Below are 25,532 nucleotides of genomic sequence, written 5' to 3'. Positions count from 1 at the left end.
AGAGGTACAGCACTCCTGTAAGTAACATGCTTTATAACAATTTGTTTGCTAATCTTTATTTGTTCATTGTGCCACATTTCATTTTTGGACCACCAGGTCTAGCCTCGCCAGTTCAAACTTCATTGTCCCACAGTTGTCTTGTATTACTTCAAATCAAAACGCAGATGTACAAGAGTTAAAGAAGCCGACCTATATTCTTCCAATAAACAGATTCTAACATTCCTCCCATTACAGTATTTTTCTGTGTTTTATTTGGGGGAGGGAGAGGCAGAAGTCGAGTTTGTAAATATGCTGCCAACCTCTGCTTTGTGCCTTACTTCCTGGCAGTGATTATCAGGAACTCTGACCAAAGATTGTGTGGCACAGGACAGAGGTTAGTAGAGGCAGCACACAAATCTTGTATTCCTGAAATTGACCTTGGCTGTGAAGACTTTTATGGTTTATTAAATCCCCTCCATGTTTTCAATGTTCTGCCAGTTATTTAAGCTGTTGTGCTTCTTTTGCTCCTTAACATGTGTGTTTGTATATATCTGCAAAGGAGATATTTTCATGGGCAGAAGTTATAACTTTGACACCAACTGTGGAACAGTGTGGTTTAAATCTGTCCCAGCAGAGCGGCACGGTGGCTCAGTGGTTAGCACTGCAGCCTCACAGCACCAGGGACTCTGGTTCGATTCCAGCCTTGGGCAACTGTCAGTGTGGAGTTTGCACATTCTCCCCGTGTTTGCGTGGGTTTCCTCCGGGTGCTCCGGTTTCCTCCCACAGTCCAAAAGATGTACAGGTTAGGTGGATTGGCCAAGCTAAATTGCACGTAGTGTTAGGTGCATTAGTTAGACAGAAATGGGTCTGGGTGGGTTACTCCTCAGAGGATCGGTGTGGACTTGTTGGGCCAAATGGCCTGTTTCCACACTTTAGGGAAGCTAATCTAATCTAATCTGAAAGCAGTTGAGAGGGGAGGAGTTTGAGGAGCAGATAGGATGCTCTTTCTTAAGCCTGTTTAGGAAGGTTTAATGCTGCACACCTTCTTGACAGCAATCCAGCACACATTGGTGAATCAGCACGACATCCAGGATACAGTGCAGCCATATAATAGATAGGATGTACTTTGCAAAGCAAAGGATTGTGGGTACAGCAGTCACCATTATTACGGACTGTAAGGTGACTAAAGGTGACAGTATGTTATGTGACGAAGCTTCCATTCCAACCAGTGTTGGCGACCCTGCAAGGTTGCAACTGTCTCTGAACAGATTTCAGTCATAACAGGTAATATAGATTGAAGAGCTCACTGTCTGAAAGAACAGGCATTGTGCATGATAAAGGCTACTGGTTTATAGTGATGAATTGTTAAATTAGTCTGTTAACTGAATGGATACCTGTGACAACTGAAAGCCAGTGACCCTGGGCTTGCTTGAAACAAAAATCCTTCAGTTAACTGGGTAACACAGCTTGCAAGGTTACTAAATGTAGGTTTATACTGAGTTTGGTAGCTTATTTGTACTGATGTCCATATGACATAGGGCCCACAGTTTGTTCAGGGATCAGAGATTGAACCCAGATGCTTGTGAGTCCTGTCATTGAGATCAGCAAAGATCTCAGGGAAGTAAATCAGGGTGCAGTAGCAGAACACTTTATAATTAGTTTTGTAATCCAGAACTATAAGTTGATCCTGACACAGTGCCTTGGGAGTTAAGTTTGATAAATTATTTTGATGTACAACAAAACTACTAATAGTGACATTGACCATGAAGTGATCAGATTATCTCAGTCTAGTTGGTTCATTTGGATCCTTCAGGGAAAGAAATATGTTGTCCTTACCAACAGTGTCCTCTATGTGACTCCAGATCCAGAACAATGCAGTTGGCTTTTATCTGCCCTCCTAAATAGCTTCAGTTGCCACTTAGTTTTGTTCACAAAGGTACGTAAGAATTGCCAATAAATGCTGGCCTAGCCAATGACAACACTTGGTGCATTTAAAAGCCACCAAGAATGGAAGTTAAGAGACCAAGAGTATGATTTTGAGTAACATGCAGACCTCAGCTCAGATGCTTGCTCTCGATAATATTCTCAAGTCAAGTTACAAGTTTTGTTTCTTTGTTCTTTGGACATGGACATTGTTGCTGAGTCTGACATTCAGTTCCTAAATGCGCCAAGATGCATGTGGTGGGCCACCTTCTTAAAATGCTGGTAATAATTTTACACAACTGGTTAACTCATTCGGTTACTTTGAAAGGAAGTTAAGACGGAGAAAGTCAGGCAGGGTAAGGGCATTAGGTTTCCTTCCTTAGTGCGACATTGGTGTACTCTTTACTTCCATTTAACCCTTAATAAGCCTTTCATTTAAAAAGCAATGTTGTCTTCAGGGTCATTACTGTAGACAGGCAGGGCTGGGGTAGGACAGTCTTCACCTGAGCTACTTCTAATTCCTAGCACAGGCAAGCTTTAGTCTTCATCTAACTTTTAATTCCTAGCTCAGATGACTTTACTTCAGTCTACTGGTAGTTAGCTGAAAATGCCTTCTCCCAGTTAACCTCAAATTTTATGCAGTTACAAAAGCCAAGCAAAGGATGCTTACTAATTTCACAGTGTAGGATGCCAAAATGGAATCAGGCAAAGATAACTGAAGTACATTGATTAAGTTAGCTGTTTTAACAGGTATCACGCATTCTTAGAGCATCTGATCTAATAGTAGCCCCATCTCCATGGATACTGCTAAATCTCTCAAGGATGTCCCAATGCCTTTCCTTCCTTAAAGGAACACCTCCCTCTGAATAATAACCACATACTCCAACTCTCTGTGTTCAGTGCCCCTAATTCATATTATTTTGCAATATATCAATGGCGATGTTCCAGTTAGTGCGTATGGCCAGAAGCTCCAGGTGTTCAGCTGTGCACTTGAGTGAGACTCCGGTGGCTGCATGTTATTCTGGGAAACTGTGCTTGGTATTGTCAGCTGGGTTGCATCATTTTAGATACGGTGGTTGAGATCGGCCAACATATTTTCTGAATACATGTGAAGAAGTGAAGTGCTGTGCACTGTCTAAAATTGCACAGGTTTTTTTTTTAACAAGTGCCAGTGGACGAAACTCAAATTTGTCAAAACATTTTCCCTGTTCTCAATCCCAAGCTGTCCAAATGTGAACACTTGTGCTGTCTGTGAATTGCACTCTTACCTGCAGTTGCCAACATCATCACTTGGGGATTGCACTTGCAGCCTCCATTCCTCTTGTCCCTCCTACCCCTCTTGCCTGCTCCTCCATTAAGTCGCACACTAAATGTAGATTCTGTATGTTCTCTCATCCTCATTGAAGGACTGTATAGGGGAAGGGAATGTTCTCTCCTGTGGAATCAGTAAATGTGGTTCCTGATTATGCAAAGTTGAATTGATTGTATTCTGTATTTATATTTTACTTTTCTTTGTTTTTGGTATCAGTGCTTTTTCCAGACTTGTCTAAGGTTTGGCTACAGAACAAATTGTCAGAAAAAGTCCCACGTAAATCTGCACTCAATTCATTAACTGAAGTTCCTCACTTGCTATCACAACTAGTGACAGACCAGTAATTATCCATGTTTCAATCTAGGAAAGCACAGGAGTAGTGTTTATGTTTTGTCGTTTGCAGGATGGTCCCTTCAAATATTATCTGATTCTGGGGAGTTCCCTGCAATTTGTATCTCAGTCACTGACACTGCCACCTTTGGTTTCAGAGCATTACTGTAATGATCAGTGTTGGCCACTGGATGGTGCTCTGTGGCCACACATTGAATTGTAAATTCTCCTTTATGCCAAAATAGGTTCAAGCAATGATTTGCCCCAAACACCCAATTGGCAAGCGTGGCTGTGGACACTGCTGAGGCATCCCAGATGTCTTTTTTGGTAACTTTTACATTCTGTGCACCATAGTTGCAAAAGCACCTTCCAAACCCACAACCTCTACCCACCAAGAATGATGAAGTCGGTGGGTACAAGGGACTAGCACCATCTGCAAGTTCCCCTGGAAAGGAGTGAGCCCTTTGTAGAATTGACACCGCGCTTTGTGACCCTTCGTCTTTTTCTTTCCCGATACCGTCCTTCACTTCCTGACCTTACCCTTTTCCCGTAGGCCTCTGCTCCAGCTTCCCCCGAGCCTGGTCTCAGCCAGCGTGTGGTTGACGTGGAGATTTCCCCAGTAGGAAGGTTGGTCATAGAGTCAGAGGAAGGCGGTTATGATGATGAGGTATCTACGCAGTGCCCGACTGTGTGTAAATGACTGGATAGCATGTGGGCATTTGTTGCATGGCACTCCCGAATGGGCATGACTCTGTGCACTGCTGTGCATCAGAGTACTGGTGTTACAGTTGAAACAGTTTCTTAAAGGACACAACATAGAACAAGTTACATAATGCAGGGTAGATGAATGCACATAATAAAATGAAGGATAGAAGGCACACCTAGCCAGAGAGAACAGGGGTAAAGGAAGGTTCTACAGTGCCAGGTCAGGGAAAGTGCATAATTCCAAACTTAACATAGACTAGACACCAAATTAGAGCAGGGGACAGGACACAATGGAAAGTAGGGTAGACAGTACACTATATGTTGCAGGGTAATGGAGACGGTGCATTGTTCGATGGAGATGGCGCATTCTATGATGCTGGGTAGGAGAGAGGATGCATTGTGCGATGCTGGGTAGGGGAGAGGATGCATTGTGCCATATATGGTATAGAAGAGGATGCATTGTACCATACACGGTAGAAGACACCATGCATTGTGCAATGCGGGACAAAAGAGAGGACTGCAGATGCTGGAAATCAGAGTCTAGATTAGAGTGGTGCTGGAAAAATACAGCAGGTCAGGCAGCATCCAAGGAGCAGGAGAGTCGACGTTTCAGGCAAAAGCCCTTCAACAGGAATGAAGGCAGGGAGCCTCCGAGGTGGAGAGATAAATGGGAGGGGGGTGGGGCTGAGGAGAAGGTAGCAAAGAGTACAATAGGTGGGTGGAGGTGATAGTTCAGAGAGGAGGGTGGAGCAGATAGGTGGGAAGGAAGATTGGCAGGTGGGACAGGTCATGCGGGCAGGGCTTAGCTGGAAGGTTGGAACTGGGGTAAGGTGGAGGGGGAGGGGAAATGAGGAAACTAGTGAAGTCCACATTGATGCCCTGGGGTTGAAGTGCTCTGAGGCGGAAAATGAGGCGTTCTTCCTCCAGGCGTTGGGTGGTGAGGGAGCAGCAGTGGAGGAGGCCCAGGACCTCCATGTCCTCGGCAGAATGGGAGGAGAAGTTGAAATGTTAGGCCACGGGGCTGTGGAGTTGATAGGTGCGGGTGTCACTGAGATGTTCCCTAAAGCGCTCTGTGAGTAGGCGTCCAGTCTCCCCAATGTAGAGGAGACCGCATCGGGAGCAATGGATACAATAAATGACATTTATGGATGTGCAGATGAAACTTTGATGGATGTGGAAGGCTCCTTTGGGGCCTTGGATGGAGGTGAGGGAGGAGGTGTGGGCACAGGTTTTGCAATTCCTGCGGTGGCAGGGGAAAGTGCCAGGATGGGAGGGTGGGTTGTTGGGGGGCGTGGACCTGACCAGGCAGTCACGGAGGGAACGATCTTTGCAGAAAGAGGTGGGGAGGGAAATATATCCCTAGTGGTGGGGTCCGTTTGGGGGTGGCGGAAATGTCGGTGGATGATATAGTTTAAAGGTTGGTAGGGTGAAAGGTGAGGACCAGGGGGGTTCTGTCCTTGTTATAGTTGGAGGGGTGAGGTTTGAGGGCGGAGCTGTGGGAAGTGGTTGAGTTGTGTTGGAGGGCAGCTTCAACCATGTGGGAAGGGAAATTGCAGTCTCTCAAGAAGGAGGCCATCTGGTGTGTTCTGTGGTGGAACTGGTCCTCCTGGGAGCAGATACGGTGGAGGCGGAGGAATTGGGAATACGGGATTGCATTTTTGCAGGAGGTAGAGTGGGGAGAGGTGTAATCCAGGTAGCTGTGAGAGTCGGTGGGTTTGTGAAAAATGTCAGTGTCAATTCGGTAGTCATTGATGGAGATGGAGAGGTCCATGAAGGGGAGGGAGATGTCAGAGATGGTCCAGGTGAGTTTAAGGTTGGGATGGAATGTGTTGATGAAGTTGATGAACTGCTTAACCTCGCGGGAGCACGAGGTGGCACTGATGCAATCATCAATGTAGTGGAGGAAGACGTGGAGAGTGGTGCCGGTGTAACCACGGAAGATGGACTGCTCTACGTAGCCGACAAAGAGGCAGGCATAGCTGGGGGCCGTACGGGTGCCCATGGCTACCCCTTGGGTCTGGAGGAAGTGGGTGGATTTGAAGGAAAAATGCAGGGCAGAGGAGAGAATGCATTGTACCATATCGGGTAGAGGAGACCATGCATTATGCAATGCAGGGTAGGGGAGATGATGCGTTGTGTGATGCTGGGTCGGGCAGATGATGCATTGGGCGATGCAGAATAGGGCACATGATGTGTTGTGCGATACAGGGTTGGGACAATAGTGCTTTGGGTGATGCAGTGTAGAGTAGAGGATGCATTGGGCATTGCATGGTAGGGGAGAGGATGCATTATCCATTGCAGGATAGGGGAGAGGATGCATTGTACCATACAGGGTAGGGGAGAAGATGCATTGTGCAATGCAGGATAGGGGAGAAGATGCATTGTACCATACAGGATAGGGGAGAGGATGTATTGTCCATTGCAGGATAGGAGAGAGGATGCATTGTGCAATGCAGGATAGGGGAGAGGATGCATTGTCCATTGCAGGATAGGGGAGAGAATGCATTGTGCAATGCAGGATAGGGGAGAGGATGCATTGTCCATTGCAGGATAGGGGAGAGGATGCATTGTGCAATGCAGGATAGGGGAGTGGATGAATTGTGCAATGCAGGATAGGGGAGAGGATGCATTGTCCATTGCAGGATAGGGGAGAGGATGCATTGTGCAATGCAGGATAGGGGAGAGGATGCATTGTACCATACAGGGTAGGGGAGAAGGTGTGTTGTGCAATGCAGGATAGGGGAGAAGATGCATTGTCCATTGTAGGATAGGGGAGAGGATGCATTGTGCAATGCAGGATAGGGGAGAGGATGCATTGTGCAATGCAGGATAGGGGAGAGGATGCATTGTGCAATGCAGGATAGGGGAGAAGATGCATTGTCCATTGTAGGATAGGGGAGAAGATGCATTGTGCAATGCAGGATAGGGGAGAGGATGCATTGTGCAATGCAGGATAGGGGAGAGGATGCATTGTCCATTGCAGGATAGGGGAGAGAATGCATTGTGCAATGCAGGATAGGGGAGAGGATGCATTGTCCATTGCAGGATAGGGGAGAGGATGCATTGTGCAATGCAGGATAGGGGAGAGGATGCATTGTACCATACAGGGTAGGGGAGAAGGTGTGTTGTGCAATGCAGGATAGGGGAGAAGATGCATTGTCCATTGTAGGATAGGGGAGAGGATGCATTGTGCAATGCAGGATAGGGGAGAGGATGCATTGTGCAATGCAGGATAGGGGAGAGGATGCATTGTGCAATGCAGGATAGGGGAGAGGATGCATTGTGCAATGCAGGATAGGGGAGAGGATGCATTGTCCATTGCAGGATAGGGGAGAGGATGCATTGTGCAATGCAGGATAGGGGAGAGGATGCATTGTACCATACAGGGTAGGGGAGAAGGTGTGTTGTGCAATGCAGGATAGGGGAGAAGATGCATTGTCCATTGTAGGATAGGGGAGAGGATGCATTGTGCAATGCAGGATAGGGGAGAGGATGCATTGTGCAATGCAGGATAGGGGAGAGGATGCATTGTGCAATGCAGGATAGGGGAGAGGATGCATTGTGCAATGCAGGATAGGGGAGAGGATGCATTGTGCAATGCAGGATAGGGGAGAAGATGCATTGTCCATTGTAGGATAGGGGAGAGGATGCATTGTGCAATGCAGGATAGGGGAGAGGATGCATTGTGCAATGCAGGATAGGGGAGAGGATGCATTGTGCAATGCAGGAAAGGGGAGAGGATGCATTGTGCAATGCAGGATAGGGGAGAGGATGCATTGTACCATACAGGGTAGGGGAGAAGGTGTGTTATGCGATGCAGGGTTGGGACGATAATGCATTGTAGGGGAGAGGATGCATTATGTGATGCAGGGTAGAGGACGCATTGTACCATACAGGGTATGGAAGAGGATGCATTGTACCATACAGGATAGAGGAGACAGTGTATTGGGCGATGCAGAGTAGGGCAGATGATGTGTTGTGCGATACAGGGTTGGGATAATAATGCATTGGGCGATGCAGTGTAGGGGAGAACATGCATTGTACTATACAGGATAGGGGAGATGATGCATTGTGCATTGCAGGGTAGGGAAGAGGATGTGTTGTGTGATGCAGGGTAGAGGAGAGGATGCATTATGTGATGCAGGGTAGGGGAGAGGATTCATTGTACCACACAGAGTAGGAAGAATAATGCATTGTGCAATGCAGGGTAGGGGAGAGAATGCATTTTGCTTTGCAGGGTAGGGAAGAATATGCATTGTACCATATTGGGTAGGGGAGATGATGCATTGTGTGATGCAGGGTCGGGGAGAGGATGCATTATGTGATGCAGGATAGGGGAGAGGATTTATTGTACCACAGAGTGTAGGAAAGATGATGCATTGTGCAATGCAGGGTAGGGGAGAGTGGGTATAAATAGAATGTTGGGGAGAGTGTGAATGTATGCCATTCGATAGAGGAGAGAGGAACTACTATGTATTGTAAGGTGTAAGATACGAGTTTTGCATTATGCAAGATGTGGGAGGGGGTACACTGTGCAATGCAGGATATGAAAGTGTGCATATTCTTTACTCAATCGCATTGAATGCACTTAATATTTAACAGCCAAGAATTGAGTGTTTCCAGGTTTGCATTGATCACATGTGGTTTAGATGAATCGTGTTGTACTGACTGTACAGAATGGATCTTGATATTTACATTGTGTTGTAGTGAAACCCTTGATGACTATCTAACTCTTACATAAGTTGACCTGGCTGTTTTATCTGTAGAGCTATGTGGATAAATTTGGAGGGAGGTGAGTGTCTGAATTTCAGTAGATATTCTCAAGGGCGCTTATTCTGTCCCCTTCACACATTTTTCTTTGGTATCCTGATTTCTGTCGCTGTCTGCTTCTTTCCCCACAATTGTGAAGGCACAGGCTATTCCCTTCCACATTAGCCGAACAGATGCCCTGCTGCCAAACACATTGGGTGTTCTAATTTATGACCACGCCAGCAGGAGGCACCAGAGTTCAAGCTGCCTCTGTAAAGCATTTGCCCAAGTGCAGCCATGTCCAGTTTATAGTTTTGGTTAACTCACTTAGGGTCAGTGAGAGGAATGTCCCAGTTGACTTTGATGCCCTTACTCCAGCACCCTTTTTCTGTTGAAGAATATCTACTCTTGATTGATGTCTGCCAGTCCCTGTTAGAAAGTGCCAGGTTCCACCACCCTCATGCAGGAGTGATGCACAGGGCTGTTATGGTTACCCAATGAGATTATCCCGTTTGAATCAACTCGAAGAAGGTGATGCTGCCACTGTGGAACATTATCCCAAAAAGAGTCAGTGCCTTCATAGGAGTAAGATGGAATATTTCAAAAGAGCAGCAATTTTTGAACTGAGTTTCCTTTCTTTTCTTTTTACACATCCTACTTGTCTGCATTTCACTATTGTGAAAGATGTTTTCCCTTTCGAGTTGATGGGAACTCAAAAGTTGCAATAGAATAGGGTGAAAGTTTTAGAGATGTACGTTTACAGATTGTTAGATTTGCCCTGGTTTGTGCATTTCTTTATACAAATTGACAAAGATTGGCTGGGCAGAATGTTTTGTTTCACTGGTGTAAATTCTCGGTGTATCCATGCTATCTGAAAGGCAGCTTCAGTGGCAACTTTCCGAAAGGGATTGTCTGAATGTTTGAATGGAAATGTTTGCACGACTGTCAGGAGCAGGAACCGCAGCTAAATTGAAAGTTCCATCAAAATCCAGCATCACTTTGATGGGTCAAATGGCCATCTCTGTGCTGAAGAAGTGACCTGATCGCGATGTGTTGGTAGCTTAAAGCATGTGAGAGAGAGAGAGAGAGAGAGGGAGAGGGATTGCATTGAGTGTACAGCTGAGCATTTGTGGACTGCTCCATAAGCAGCATACACTAATGAACATCTGTATTCCACAGCAACTGCCACGCTTTCACCACTTGCAGGGCAAATTAAATCTCATTTTCAGATTTTCTCGCATGTTGCCTGCCAGTAGCCTTTTTTTATTTTTTAAACATGAAGCACTTAAAGCTATTGCTAATTTACTGCTTACTTCATTACATAGCATTAACTTAAGATAATTTGCAAACCTTTTTATGTTTCACACTTTCTCTTTGTGAACTTGTCTATTTAAAAAAACAATTTAAAAGAAAATGTTGCCGATTCATATGTTTTGAATAGCATTATCCATTATCTGACTTTTTACCTACGACCCCTTGTTGGCAGGTCATGCTGACCCCAACCATGCAAGGTATTATCATGGCTATAGGTAAAGCCAGGAATGTGTATGACAGACATGGTCCTGAGGCGGGTTTCTTCAAGGTACAAACTCCCTTTCTTTTATTCAGTGTGATTGAATGCTGTCTGCTGTGCATATTAAAGCAATATTGAACCCAGCATCGTGCGTTTTGTCACTAGGGCCGTGTAATACTCTATTCTGATCAGATACTCAGAGATTAGTGCTCACTAGCTCCCTTCTCCCCTTCATTTGTTTAACCAGCCCTCCCTCTTTCTCCCTCCTTGGTTCTCTGCACCCCATCTGTCTTTTTGTTTTATTCCTCTGTCTCGCATTTCTTTTCTCATCTACTTTTGTTTCCACTGTTTCGCCATTTTTTAAAAAACAAAATCCTTTTCCATGCTGTTCGTTCCCTCGCCTGCTTCTCTTTCCTGTCCCCCCCCCCCCCCCCCCCCGCCCTTCCCTCAGAGGGGTGCCTCCAGCCCAGTGGCATGTCAACCAAACATTTAATATAATAAGTGCTCATCTAGAATGCAATACAGGTCGAGCTGTACTCTACTCAATCACCTAGTGTGCAAGTTACTGGAAAAGGCTGAGTATTCAGGACAATGCTTTAAAAACAAGTTCTACTGCCCATTCTTCCAGCACTGACTGTGAGCATTTCCCAGTTGGTATTTGTGGACCTTCAAGGTGGTTTGAAGTGACAGGGAATGCACGATTTTTGAGTTCATTATCGCTGTTAGATTACGGGTATGTGTTATGCAGTATGTCAATTACTACACCTTTGTGGGGTTTTTAATATCGTTTTGAAGTTCATCTTTCTGTCCCAGTTTGTGAAACTCCTAACTGGGGCAACTCTGATTTAAACTTTGTAAGCTCTGAGTGTTAAAAAAAACTGCAATTTTATTGTTTTGACACGCAGGTGTTGGAAAGATGGGGATAGTCATGGGGAGTTCGTAGCTATTTTCAGCTGATTCTTGCCTTAACCCTACCCATAATCTAATTTGTGTTTTCTAATTCAAATTCTTTCTACTGCTGCTGCTTTCGTTTGAGCTTGCATCTCGTTACTGATGAAAGACATGATGAGCACAAAGTCTACACACAAGTTGGAAATTCATCCCAATAAATTGAAACAGTCCATTTTTGATAGAAGATATTGTTGTTTTCTCTATTTCAGTAAACGTTTTTCCAACCACAGCTCCCTGAACCCTAAACAGAAAAATGAGGGTGCAAATAGAAGTGATGAGTGATGATAGAAGGGCTAAGCCAAAGCTGTGGTTACCAAGATAGCTAGCTTGAATAGGAGACAAGCTAGGAAGACTTGAATTTCTAAATCACCGTTCATGACGTTTCAAAGTTCTTTCCAGCCAATTAATTAGAAGGTGATCCCGTCTGTTGTTGAAACTTGGTGGCCAGTTTTGTGCATAGCCAGCTCCCATAGAGACATGGCATTGATCAGATCAAACATCATAGTGATGTTAGGAACATTGTACGGACCATTGAGCCTGCCCTCCCATTCAGTACAGTCACGGCTGATTGAACACTTCAATGCCTTTTACTCACCTCAATCCCAAAACCCTGCACACCACTGGTAACAAGAAATCTGTCAATCTCGATTTTAGACGTGCTCAAAGAATGGACATCCACAGCCCTGTTTGGTCATGAATTCCAAAGGTTCACAACCTAACTAAAATAATTTCTCTTCATCGTGGACCAAAGTGAAATCCCCCTTGTTTTTATATTGTGCTCCTGGTTTTAACCAGGGCAAGCATCCCACCTGCATCGGCCCTGTCTATCTTTTTAAGTATTTTGTAAGTTTCAATGAGATCACCTCATATTCTTCAAAACTGTGGAGAATGCATGTCCAGTTTGCCTAGTGTCTGTTCATTGCACAGTCCTGTTATCCCTGGGGCAAGTCTGTATTCCCTCTACAAGCAAAAATATTTTTCCTGAGATAAGGAGACCAGAACTGTACACACCACTCCAGGTATGATCAAAGCCAGCTCCTATACAATTGAAGCAAGACTTCACCATTCTACTGTTGGTTCCAGGATAACCTGGAGTGTGATTTGAACCCACAATATTTTGACACCGAGGTGAGCGTGCTGCTAACTGAGCCACAACTGAAACATGATACAGCAGGACAGCACCATTTGAACCATTCTTTAATTCCCAGTTTAGCAGACAGAGGACGTTCGATCTCCACTCTGTGCCTCTGCACCTTCAACATAGACTCACTATTCAGCACTTGACAAAAAGGAAGTTACAGAAAGCCCCTCATTGCTGCACTCTTTACTTTCATTGTGTTCCTGAAATCATTGGTTATGCTATAAAGTGAGCGGTGTAAGGAGTAACAGGCCAAAATCATGGCACATGTACAATTTGCATTGGTTGCCACCTCTCAGACCAGTATAACAGCTTAATTTACGTTATGGATCAGAGTCATGTTATATCAAATCATTTTGCTTGTATCCTCATTACTAACAGAGAAAATCCCAGAACTGATAGAACAGCATTCTAACTAACGTGCCGACTGGTCTGTTCATGAGTATGTGAAGAAGCGTAAGGACAGATTCTAACTTAGCTGTGATGCCCATCACAGTTGCTTGACCTGCTGGCACATAAACATTGACATTCACCAGCCACTTGCCAAAGGGCATCAACAAATCCCATCTGATAGAAAGGACCAGTAAATGCAAGAAAAGAGAGGACAAAATTGACATTGACTTTAAAAATCCACCAGTAAATTGTTTGCCTTTGTTGCCTAGCAATCACGTTAGATTAATTTTGAATAAAAAATATTGTCATTGTTGCTCACACCTAGAATGTATCAGTGCTTTGTGAAAAATGTGAAACTTACCCGGCATAAAGACAAAACTATTTTGTCAGATTGTTCTTTGTTTAAGCAGGGCAAAAGTTTATCATCAAAATCTAACCTTTACCCTACTATGGCCTCTGTAAATCTAACCTTTACCCTACTATGGCCTCTATAAATTTCCCTCCTTCATCGCAGTTTAAAAGCTGTCAGAATGACACACGCATGATACAGTTAAGAAAGCTTTATATCCAATTACAGGTTAAACGCTTTGATTTTTCTATATGATCTGTATATATTTTGATTTAATCTGTTTGGTCATGTGCTAAACATGTCTGGGGCAGGTGGGACCTGGACCTTCTGGTCCAGAGGCAGAGATTGCTACCACTGAGCTGCCAAAGTCTTAGAAGCTGCACACCCAAAGTGGGGATCAAACTCTCAGCCATAGGGTTAAGAGTCTCGTGGTCAATTGACTAGGTTAGTCAGGCTAATTTAAAACATATTTTTGATCAGCTTGTTTTGACACACCTCCAGACAGTGGGTCTTGAACCCAGATCTGTTGAGCCAGGCATATAAACATTGCCACTGTGCCATAAAACCCTCCATAAATGGCATATTATCTGAACAGTGTCTAATTTATGCATCAGCAGCTCTACTAATTAGAGTAGATGAGAGATGTTGTTATCTTCGACTGTGATGGGAAGGGATGGCCCAGTGATGTTATCACTAGACTCTTATTCTAGAGCCAAGATTAGAGTGTGGTGCTGGAAAAACACAGCAGGTCGGGCAGCATCTGAGGAGCAGGAAATTCGACATTTCGGGCACAAGCCCTTCATCCGGAGACTTGGCTAATGTTCTGGGAACATGGGTTTGAATCCCACCATGGCAGATGGTGGAATTTGACTTTGAAACCTAGACTTGAGTCTAACTATGACCATAAAAACATTGTTCGAAAAACCCATCTGGTTCACTAATGTCCTTTAGGGAATGTAACCACTCGTCTTATCTGGTCTGGTCTGGTCTACATGTGATTCCAGATCCACAGCAATGTGGTTGACTCTTAACTGCCCTCTGGACAATCATGATAAATATGACATCCAATTCTATGAATGATTTTTTTGAAAGAAGTAAGTAGCTTATCTGATTATCTATTATTGACACTATCTTTGAAGAGCTGAGCCATGCAAAGGTTTTCTGTGCTGTTATCCTGCGGATCGTCCCAGTTGAGGATCTGCATTTTACTGTCCAATGCTTCTGGAGTAAAGAAGGGAAGGTTTTAGCTGGGGGATCTCACTGAGATCCCGTCATTCCTTTTGGATAATGTATATGCTCAAAGCTGAGGATGAATAGCCTGACCATATTTGCTGTGTTGAAGCACAGGCAATGGCAATCTGGAGGTGCCAAGGATTGCTGTTGTGTTTCACACCTGGAAGGGTGAAGACTCGAAGTGTGTCTCCGGATTTGAAACGTTAACTCAGTTTTCACAGATGCTGCCAGATCTGCTGAGTTTCTCGCTTGTGCATTTCTGATCTCCAGCATCTGCAGTCGATTGTTTTATTTTAGTGATATTTTTTACGCCCTTTCACAAAAGCTCAGCAGTTTCTCCAAGACTGGTCGGTGTTCTGGATTGTTGAGAATCAACTGACACCGAAGGCAGAAACCACTTGAATGATTCTACGTCAGCACTTTGATAGAGCTGTTCCAATACTCCCATGACCCTGCAAATTTTCCTTCCATGCACCTTGTTTACGTTAGAAAGTTAATATTCAGTCTATTTCCATTACCTTTACATCCGGTTCATTCCAAATTGTCATAACTTGCTGCATTTTTAAAACAAAGCTCCCAATTTTCCTTCTGGAGATTTTACCAGAACTGACTCTTCTGGTTGTTGATCGGGCTGCCAGTGGAGGCAATTCCTCCCTATCTACCACATCAAAATGCCTTTTAAACCCAAACTTCTCATCACCTTAACCTTTTCTGCTCGAATGAGATTAATCCAGTGCTTCCCTTCAGAAAAGTGAAGTTTTGCATTCTGGTTGCCTATCTGACAAAATCACTCTGTACTCAATACATGATCCTAATGCCCTGAGATGTGAGACCCAGAATATCAAGCATGTTGCATTCAGACAGTTTAAACTCAGACTAAGGTACTCTGGAGTTTCCTGAAGTTATCTAAAACATACACTCAATAATCCAGCAGAGTGATAAGGTTAATAGGAAAATTCTGAATCGCAAAGCTGCCAATGATTAGACCTGGCAGCACACAAGATTTATTGAACTAAAACAAGACATTTGGCCTAACTGGTCTAGCCCAGAGTTTGTGCTCTACGTGAACCTCTACTTCATCCCCGCTCTCTTAATATATCTTTCTATTTCGTCTCCCTTAACCCACAAGTGGAGACATCAGCTCTGTATTTTCCCTGTCAAAACCCTTAATCATTTCAAAGATCTCAATCAGGCCACCTGTAAAATTTCCCTTGCGCTGTTTATCTGATCTGAAACAGGACATACTAAACTTCATATGCAACTTGTTCAGATTTAATGACTTCCAAATAACATACTATCCAATTGCTAGGTAATGACTATTTCCAAAGAGAGAATTTAACCATCTTTCTCTGATACTTTCACCAATGCCCCACAATTGACATCCTTGGGATTGCCATTGACTGGAAATTGAATTGGACTAGCCTGATAAATACCATGGAAACAAATGAGTGAGGAGGTTCACATAGAGGGTGAACTCTGATAAAGTCACTGTAGTTCCAATGGACCGTGCAACTGCTTTCTCATTAGAGAAATAGACATGAGGCGAGTTTAATCTGAGGGTCACACTGCCTCAGGCAAAGTTGAGAAGCTAGGACTGTCCTTGTGACTTCAACCAGTACAGGAATTGAACCCATGCTGTTGGTATCACTTTGAGTTGCAAACCTGCCACACAGCCAACTAAATGAACCAATCACTAGTAATAGTGCACATTTATTGAACCAGTGTAGGCCTGCTGAATCAAATGGCCTCTCTCTTGACCATGACACTTCTGTGAAGAGCAGGTGAGAGGCTGGAAGTTTAGTGTAATAACTCACCTCCTGAATCACCATCTGTCCAACATCTGCAAGGCACAAGTCAGGGATGTGGTCAAATACTCCCCACTTGCCTGGATGAGTGCAGCTTCAACAATCCTCAAGCTTGACACCACCCAGAACAACGCAGCTGATTTAATTGGTCCACCCATTCATCACACTAAACATTCCAACACCAATGTGTTGTGATGTCTGTGTGTGCCATATAAGATGCATTGCAGCATGAAACCACCTTCGACAACACATTTCAAACCCATGACCTTTACCACTGACAAGGACAGAAGACAAAAGGGTACCCCACAGCCTGCAAGCTCTCCTCCGAGCTACATATCATTGTGTCTTGGACTGTGTCACTGTTTACAGAATCATAGAGTTGTACAGCATGGAAACAGACCCTTCCATCCAACCCATCCATGCTGACCAGATATCCTAAATCAATCTAGTCCCATTTATCAGCATTTGGGCCCGTATCTCTCAACCTTTCCTATTCATCTATCCATCCTGGTAATTGTGCCATCACTTCCTCTGGCAGCTTATTCCATACAAGCTCACCCTCTGCGTGAAGTATTGCCCCTTAGGTCCCTTTTAAAACTTTCCCCTCTCACCTTAAGCCATGCCCTCTAGTTTTGAACTACCCTATCCTGGGGAAAAGACCTAACTACTCATCCTATCCATGCCCCTCACGATTTTATAACCCTCTGTGGGGCCACCCCTCAGCCTCCAACACTCAGGGGAAATTGGCCGCAGTCTATTCAGCCTCTCCATATAGCTCGTTCCTTCGATGATGCTGGATTGAATTTCTGGAGATCCCTTTCTCGCAAAACCGAGAGTCTCCCTATACACCAACGACTGCAGAGGTTTGAGAAGACAGTTCACCAGCACCACCTCCACAGTAACTAGGGATGGGTAATAAACGCTGGCTCAGCCAGAGCTGCTCACATCCTGTGAAAGAAATTAAAAAACATTTCACTTACTCCCTGCAAATCCCCCAATTTACATGTGGTTTTAGATACAGGACCTACCCACTTGTCTGCCCTGGCCCACCCCCGCGAGGGCACTGACAATAAATTCTACAGGTGGCTTCCATTACTAAGAGTGCATTCTCCATGCAAAAACCTGGAATGCAAACTCTTCATTCTAACAATGATAAAGGGATTCAACAAGATCGATGCAGTGAAACTGTCCCCTATGGCGGGAGTGATCCTAACAAACTGAAAAGTAAAGCTACACCATATAGGAGTGAACTTGAGAAATGCAAATGTGACCCATGCACTGGGTCAATTAAACTTATCGTTCCTGAGGTAGATTCAATATGGGTTAAATAGATGGGCAAACAAATTGAAGTCGACATTCACCATTGTCCGATAAATTGGCTTCATCATGCTCGACTTGTGCCCACATTATTTGTTGGTGGAGGTGAGGGAGGCTGGAATATCGGTGAAAGTATAAAGTGTATGAGCAGTAGTAAAACTATTCAGTCTGATTCTGCACCACCATTCATTGGATACTGATCAGCTTTCACCACTGGTCCACGAATGTGTGATGCATGCTGTCAGGCCATATTTGAGATTAGCTGCATTGGGTTAACCTGGGACCTGTGCTCCGTAGATTTGCTCTCTACTAAACCTATCAATTAAGTCACTTTGAGAGCTAAAGGTTCGGGTTGTCTTTGCCTGCAGAGATTGCCCAAGGCACATACCCATTCCATCCAGAAAGCGTGGAATGTGAAACTGCAGAATGTAGCATGCATTATTCAATATTTGATTCCAAAAACTGGTTCACCTGCAGGAAATTAACCCTTGCAGAGAAAATGGAAATGTTCAAGTGGTTACACATTTTACTTGTGTGTTCTATTTGTGGTCAATTTGAGAAGCGAATTAAATGCAGTTGCATGAATGGAAACAAACCTGTCCTTTAACATATTTTCATAGACAAATTCAGTTCCTAACGGCAAACAATTTTCAAAGGAAGAATCCAGTTTAATTCCTGTTTTAGTTGTAAAGCTGGCAGCTTAGATTCTGAATTCGTTATATTGTACCTTCACCATTTGACGTGCTTCCCCTTTTCTCAGTGGGTTATTAATATTCACGCGTTATAAAGGGTGGAACTGGGCAAGGTATTATAATGATTGATGGTGACTTTATTGATGCAGTTAATTGCCCTATTCTGATCCCCTGTAAACTGTACCATGGAGGTAATAAATGGAAACAAGCTGAATTGTCTTTCCATCCTCCCCCTCAACCCGCACCTTCTGAGTAACTGTGGATTATCTGAGGTGTTGCCTGTGTCCAAGTGCCATTGGCAAGCAAGCTCAGAGCAAGCAACTCTCTGTCCCTCTGCCCCATCAGCTAGAAGGAGATAAGACAGAGAAATGTTGAGAAAAGCATTGCAAGTTTCTTTTTTGGTGGGGGTGTGGGTTATTAGAAATGAACCACTAAAATTGTGCCATTTTGGGATGGAAGAGATTCAGGCAAGTGTTTTGAAACATTGAGTTTTGGAGGACATTATTTAACCTGCTACCCCCTCTCTCTTCTGGCACTTGACTGCCCCATACTAAAGTGTCATCCAATGCCTTTGCCCATATGTGAATCCATGGTGGGTGACACTCGGTGGTAAGATTTGGTAGGCTGCATAATCACAGGATGCATTTCACCTGAGGTTACTGCTGTCCTTGGCCAACTTGTGCACTTCCAAACTGAGTTACAGGATACTGATTAGGTTCTGGTAGTTCCCAAGCGACAGTCCTTACTCTCTCCCCACCCTGTGTATCTGTCACCTATCGCTGCCAAGGTCAATTGCAATAGCCTAGCCGAGCTCACAAAGTGGCAATCAAACCCAAGGAACTTTCTGCCTGTGTGAATATAGGCTATTTAGTTACTCAACTCACACCCGACAGGAAACCCATTTGGGGTTGGGGTATAGCTGCGTGCCGTTAGGGAATGGATTTAATTTTGCCGCGTAGCTCTGGCAGACCTTTGTGGTTGTTTCCCTTTGAACCTTACGCAGAATCCCCCCACAGTCAGGGCTACACGGCAGCTCGGAATGCATTTCCAGTGGGTTCTTTCTCTCTCCAGGCTTTCACAGCAGAGTACTCCCGTTTGGTCAGGCTGGCCCAGGAAGATACCACGCTGGAGAACGATAACCGGTTAAAACATGTGGTCGTCTATTTCCTGCACAATGAGGCACCAAAGAAAATTATCGAGAGGACACTCTTGGAACAGTTTGCCGATCGGAATCTCAATTTTGACGAACGGTAACAAGAGATTTATTGTTGTGACAAGAGTAAAGTATGTGCCTCTCAGCACCTCAAAGTGTTTTTCTACCAGTGAATTGCTTTTTAAGTTTAGCTGTTTTTGCATTGTAGGAATTGAGGCATCCATTGTGCAAGATCCTGATGCAGCTATGTGCTAATGACCAGATAATATGCTTTTATTTTTGCTGATGAAGGTGAGGGGTAAATGTTGACCAGGATGCAGGGAAGAGTTTTTCTTTAAAAATAATGGAATGGAATCTTTTACATCCACCTGACCAGACACAAAGGCTCTTAGTTTGACATCACATCCAAAAGATGTCATTGACGATGGTGCAACCCCCTCTTTGTATTGGTATTGGACATATCAGCCTGGATTGTGCATTCCATTCTTTTAGTGGGTCTTAAACTGAGCACTGGATCAGAGTGGCAGTCTAGATTTTTGTACTCAGTTCTCTATCCTGACTGAGACTTGAACCTACAAAGCTTGAACTCGGAAGTGAGAGTACCATACACTAAACATGTAGAGAGAAAAAAAAATTGGAACATTCACCCATGACCCTGTCAGTTGTTTGAAACCAGATGAGGAGATCTCATAGTCCAAGAATTTGTTACATATTAATCCATTTAACATCTATATAATGCAATCTGTGCTTGAGTCAGGAACCTGTTTGGCACCCTCTTGAAGGTGAAAGTGAGGACTGCAGATGCTGGGAGAAGTCCAGTGGAGAAAATGGGCACCTAGAACCCTCTAAGCTTGGTGTGCCAAATATGTTGACAGGGCCAATTATTAGACAAGCCTCACCAAGGCTGTGCAACAATCCATGTAGCCTGCTCAGGTACACAGCTAGACTGGACAAGCTTTTGGGTCTGGGCATCCCTTCTCAGTCTTTGCTGAGTTAACTCTAGCCATGCAGAGAATGAGATTTTACAATTGGTATGGCAATACTGGCCTTGTAATGTGTGACATGAGATTGAAAAAGGAACATTCTGAATAATAATTGCTTGTGTGTGTCCCATATGCAGATATCCCTTCTGGATATTTTAAACTTGGCTGTCAGTTCATTGAAGTGCTTAGTATCATATTAAACATTGCTTTAGAATGCAATAACTCCCATCCATGAACTTTGACATTTATTGAGACCTCTTCAACTCCTGGTGACCTTCAACTCCTGAAACTTTATTCAAAGAACATTAAGTTGATGATTATTTATGACCTGTTGTCAAACTAAGAAATCATTAATTACACTTATCTGCGATGAGTTACCACTTTAGTTCTGCAATGGATCAGATGGTCAGTTCATAAAAGCACTGGCTACTGTGGAATCTGAGCTACACTGGGCCAATAGGTTCCAAGGCTTGGTCTAGATGAGTTCACTGACCTTAATGCTGTGATGTGCTGAGGCATTCACAGCAGCTATTACCACAACTTTTCAGCAAGACCTAGCTTGACTGGTGGTATGAAGGGCCCTCTGCGTCAGCTCAGCCCTACACACCCAAACTGTAAATATAGATGCAAGTTACGCTGTGAGTGACAAACCCGAGAGTGTATTTAACCAAATCTATCAGTAATCCACTTGTTGTACTGCTGCTTTTGAATTGTGCTGTGACATATCTTTGCACACTTTATGAATAAGTATGTTTTTTTTTAAAATGCAATTCAGACCAGCATGAGAGAAAATAAAGATCAGGCAGGATTCCTGCTCTTAATCATGAATCAGTGACCTTGTGCTGTGAAGTGTTTAGAGTGTGAATGCCAGCTGAAGACAGCTTGGAGCTGAGCTCTGACCCCATTGATAATGTCCAGGCTCATTCAGGCAGCGTGACCACTTGACCTGACATTCTGGGGAATGGGGAGCTGTCACCTACCACATTAAAAAAAATAAGCTAGAGGGGCTTAGGTGAGGAAGGAGAGAGCACAGGGAAAGACAATTCCTCTTTTAATCAGTGTCATTAGATAGCCTTACAGAAGCATGCTGTCAGGTTATTGGTTGGTGATGTTTCCACCTGAATGAAGGGAGCTGGTTAGCTCACGTGGCTGGGTGGTTTTTGGTGATGACAATGATGCCAACTGCATGGGTTCAGTCCCTACACTGGTTGAGATTACCATGACGCACTCTCCTTCTCAACCTCTCTCCTCGCCTGAGGCATGGTGACCCTCTGGTTAAAGCGCCATCAGTCATCTCTCTGTATTGAGAGAGCAGCCCTGTGGTGACCTGGGCTATGGAACTCAATGAAGAGTCTGCAGACTCAAACTGTGTTGCAGGTTTAATGTATAACCCCAGCTCGCATACTAGCAGTGTGCTGAGAAAGTGCTGCATTATCCCCAGCGCCACTGTTTGGATTTAGTGAAGCCAGTTCAGGAGACTTGGGCATGTTGTATCAAAACGCCATGGAATAATTTTTTAAAAGACTGAGGAGAGATGAATGGGGATTTCTTATGCTGGTCCTACACAGCCAGTACAGGCAAATAAATGTTCACGTAAATCTATGAAAGTGGCCAGCTGGTGTGTCAAATTTGACCAATGCACTTGATGGATGGAGTACCATTATGAAGAATTGCACACCTCTCCCCATACCTGCACCATTCACCAACAGCCATTAAGCAATCCCCTGCAAGAGGCATAAAGTCAGAGAGAATAAAAAAGAATCCCAGGATGAATAAAACGCAGAAAAATGAAATATTTGCTTTTACATAAATCCTAAATCCCAAAGTACTTCACAGCCGATGAAGTTATTATTAAACAAAAACAGAATTAGCTAGGAAAACTCAGCAGGTCTGGCAGCAGCGGTGGAGAGAAAGCAGAGTTCCAGTAACCCTTCTTCAGAACTCAAAGTTCTTTTTAAACATACTGTTGTATGAAAGATGACAGGGAGAAAGAGAGGACTGCAGATGCTGGAGATCAGAGTCAAAAGGTGTGGTGCTGGAAAAGCACATCCAGTCAGGCAGCATCTGAGGAGCAGGAGAGTTTGAGCATAGGCTCTTCATCAGGAATGTGATGACGAGAAACTTCCTGATGAAGAGCTTATGCTGACGAAACGTTGATTCTCCTGCTCCTCGGGTGCTGCCTGACTGGCTGTGCTTTTCCAGCACCACACCTTTTGACTCTGAAAGATGACAGCCAAATTACACATTACCAGCTTCCACAAACACCAACATGTTGGCCAAATAATCTGTTTCGTGATAACAACTGAGGACCAAATATTGGCCAGGAATTATGCTGGGATCTATAATAATAGAAGGCAGACATGATTTCAGTTCAACATTTGATCTAATTTATGGCACCAGTGACAATGCGGCACCCCGAGCACTGGATCAGAGTGGCAGTCTAGATTTTTGTACTCAAGTCTCAGTCAGGATAGAGAACTGAACCTACAAAGCTCGAACCCAGAACTGAGAGTACCATTCACTAAACATGTAGAGAGAAAAAAAATTGGAACATTCACCCATGACCCTGTCAGTTGTTTGAAACCAGATGAGGAGATCTCATAGTCCAAGAATTTGTTACATATTAATCCATTTACCATCTATATAATGCAATCTGTGCTTGAGTCAGGAACCTGTTTGGCACCCTCTGGAAGGTGAAAGTGAGGACTGCAGATGCTGGAGATCAGAGCTGAAAATGTGTTGCTGGAAAGGCGCAGCAGGTCAGGCAGCATCCAAGGAATAGGGGAATATTCCTGAAGAAGGGCTTATGCCCGAAACGCCAATTCTCCTGTTCCTTGGATGCTGCCTGACCTGCTGCGCTTTTCCAGCAACACATTTTCAACCCTCTTGAAGGTGACAAGCGTTAGCAACCACACCAAGATACTGTGTTTTCTGACAAAAGATTACCTGCACTCCAGTCAAATTTCTGTTCGGGGAAAGTGCTTTGGGTTTTCTCTGAGAGGAGTGAATAAGTGCCAGTGTTTTCTGTTGTCAGTTACATGAGAATCTTTGAGTACAAAGGATAACATAAGGACAGCAATGGGAAAGGATCTTGGGTGGAGAAGATCAGGGATTAGAATCTGTGTGGCTGAAGTTTAGGAATAATGAAGGTCATAAAAAACTGGTGGGAGTAAGTTATAGACCCCCTAATAGTAGTTACATCAATGAGCTGAGCACTAAACAAGGAATAAGTGAAATAAAAGGCAGTGCAATAAACTTAATATGCTTTAATCTCGTAAACCGAACAAATCAAACTGGCAAAAATAGCATGGATGAAGGGTTTGTAGAAAGCCATCATGACAGTTTTGTGAAGCATACATTGTGGAATCTATTAAGAATAAATCTGTTTTATATCTAATATCATAGATTAAGGCAGATTCAATTAGTAATCTTGTCATAAAAGATCCTCTGAGAAAAAATGACCTTTAATGTAATTGAACTTCATCTTAAGTTTCAAAGTGTCATGTTTCCGTCCGAAGCAAGGATCTTAAACAAAACCAACTAGATATGTGGAGCGAGTTGGTTAAAGTTGACTTGATATTTGACTAAAAGACATGGTTATAAACAAACCATGACATTTAAAGAAATAATTCAAAATGTTTGACAAAAATCTGTTTAAAACACAAACTCAGCAAAACAGATCCACTCCTGGCTTATTAGGACTAAAAACTGCAAATGCTCAGAAACCAATGGCCTACATCCAAGATGCAGGGGGTGGTATGGTGGCTCAGTGGTTAGCACTGCTGCCTCAGCGCCAGGGACCCAGATTCAATTCCAGCCTCTGGTGACTGTACGGAGTTTGCCTATTCTCCCCATGTCTGCGTGAGTTTCCTGTAGGTGCTCTGGTTTCCTCCCACAGTCCAAAGACGTGTGGGTTTGATGGATTGGCCATAGTAAACTACCTATAGTGTCCAGGGATTTGCAGGCTGGGTGGATTGGCCATAGGAGATGCAGGATCACAGATATAGGATGGGGAGGGCATGCTTTTTGGAGGGTCGTTGTGGACTTAATGGGCTGAATGGCCTGCTTCCACACTGTAGGGATCTTATGATTTGAAGAGTTCTCTTTACAATCTGTGTTATCTAAACAAATAGACCGAGTGTAATATATTTGTATTTGTTGATCATTACAAGCAGGATTGGAATGTAAGCCATGAGGAAGATACAAAGAAAATACAAAGAGATATAGACAGGTTAAGTGAATGTGAAGCAAGGTAGCAGGTGAAGCCTAATGTGGGCAAGTGCGTACATTTTGGGAGTATGAATAGAAAAACAGAGTAGGTTTTAAAAGGCACAAAACCTTTTTAATGTTGATATTCAGAAGAGACTTAGATGCAAGGAGCACTGAACCTTAATTAGGAAGATAAATGGTATATGGATTGTTATTGCAAGAAGATTGGCGTACAAGAATAAGGAAGTCTTGTTGCAATTAGTGAGACCACTTGTGCAGGTTAGCTCTCCATACCTAAGGCCCTGAAGAAGGTTTGCACCCAAAACGTCAGCTTCTCCACCACCTGACGCTGCCTGTCTTGCTGTGTTCTTCCAGCCTCCTGCCTCTCTACTCCAAACCTAAGGCAGGATTTACTTGCCTTACTGACGGTACAATGAAGCTCCACTAAATTAGCCCCAGGAATGAGAGAGTTGATCTGTGATGGGAGGCTAAACAAATTTTCTTTGGTTGTCCCTGGCTAATGAGTCTATAACATCAGCACAGTCTCAGGGTAGGGAGTTGATCTTTTAAGGATGGGTAAATTTCTTCATCCCAAAAGATTATGGATGGTTCTTTGCTGAAGATATTTAAGGCTGAGATTTCCAACTTATGGTCTCTGAGGGAACCAAAGCATATGAGGAGCAGGTGGGAAAATGGCATTTGAAGGCAAAGGTAATCTGTGGTCATTGTGAATGTTGGAGCAAGTTCAAGGGACAAATGATCTGCTCCTGTTTCCTATTTTCTTTTGTGTTCGTCTGA

The 25,532-nt window shown here is 43.9% G+C and overlaps 1 protein-coding gene across 3 annotated transcripts in view; it reads left to right on the top strand.

Moving 5' to 3' along the window:
- usp25 (ubiquitin specific peptidase 25) overlaps window positions 1-25,532 on the top strand; it is a 201,872-nt gene that overhangs the window by 128,587 nt on the left and 47,753 nt on the right. The window contains exons 19-21 of one of the 3 annotated variants that reach the window (XM_072585757.1): window positions 4,098-4,211; window positions 10,485-10,580; window positions 19,461-19,639. In XM_072585757.1, coding sequence (XP_072441858.1) covers window positions 4,098-4,211; window positions 10,485-10,580; window positions 19,461-19,639 — 389 coding nt within the window. The remainder of the gene's footprint in view (window positions 1-4,097; window positions 4,212-10,484; window positions 10,581-19,460; window positions 19,640-25,532) is intronic. The other 2 variants (XM_072585755.1, XM_072585756.1) reach the window with 2 other exon arrangements.

Source organism: Chiloscyllium punctatum, chromosome 15 (genome assembly GCF_047496795.1).
Source record: "Chiloscyllium punctatum isolate Juve2018m chromosome 15, sChiPun1.3, whole genome shotgun sequence".
In the NCBI taxonomy this organism is placed as follows: Eukaryota; Metazoa; Chordata; class Chondrichthyes; order Orectolobiformes; family Hemiscylliidae; genus Chiloscyllium; species Chiloscyllium punctatum.
Note: the sequence above shows the minus strand (reverse complement) of the source record. Positions and strands in the feature narration are given on the sequence as shown.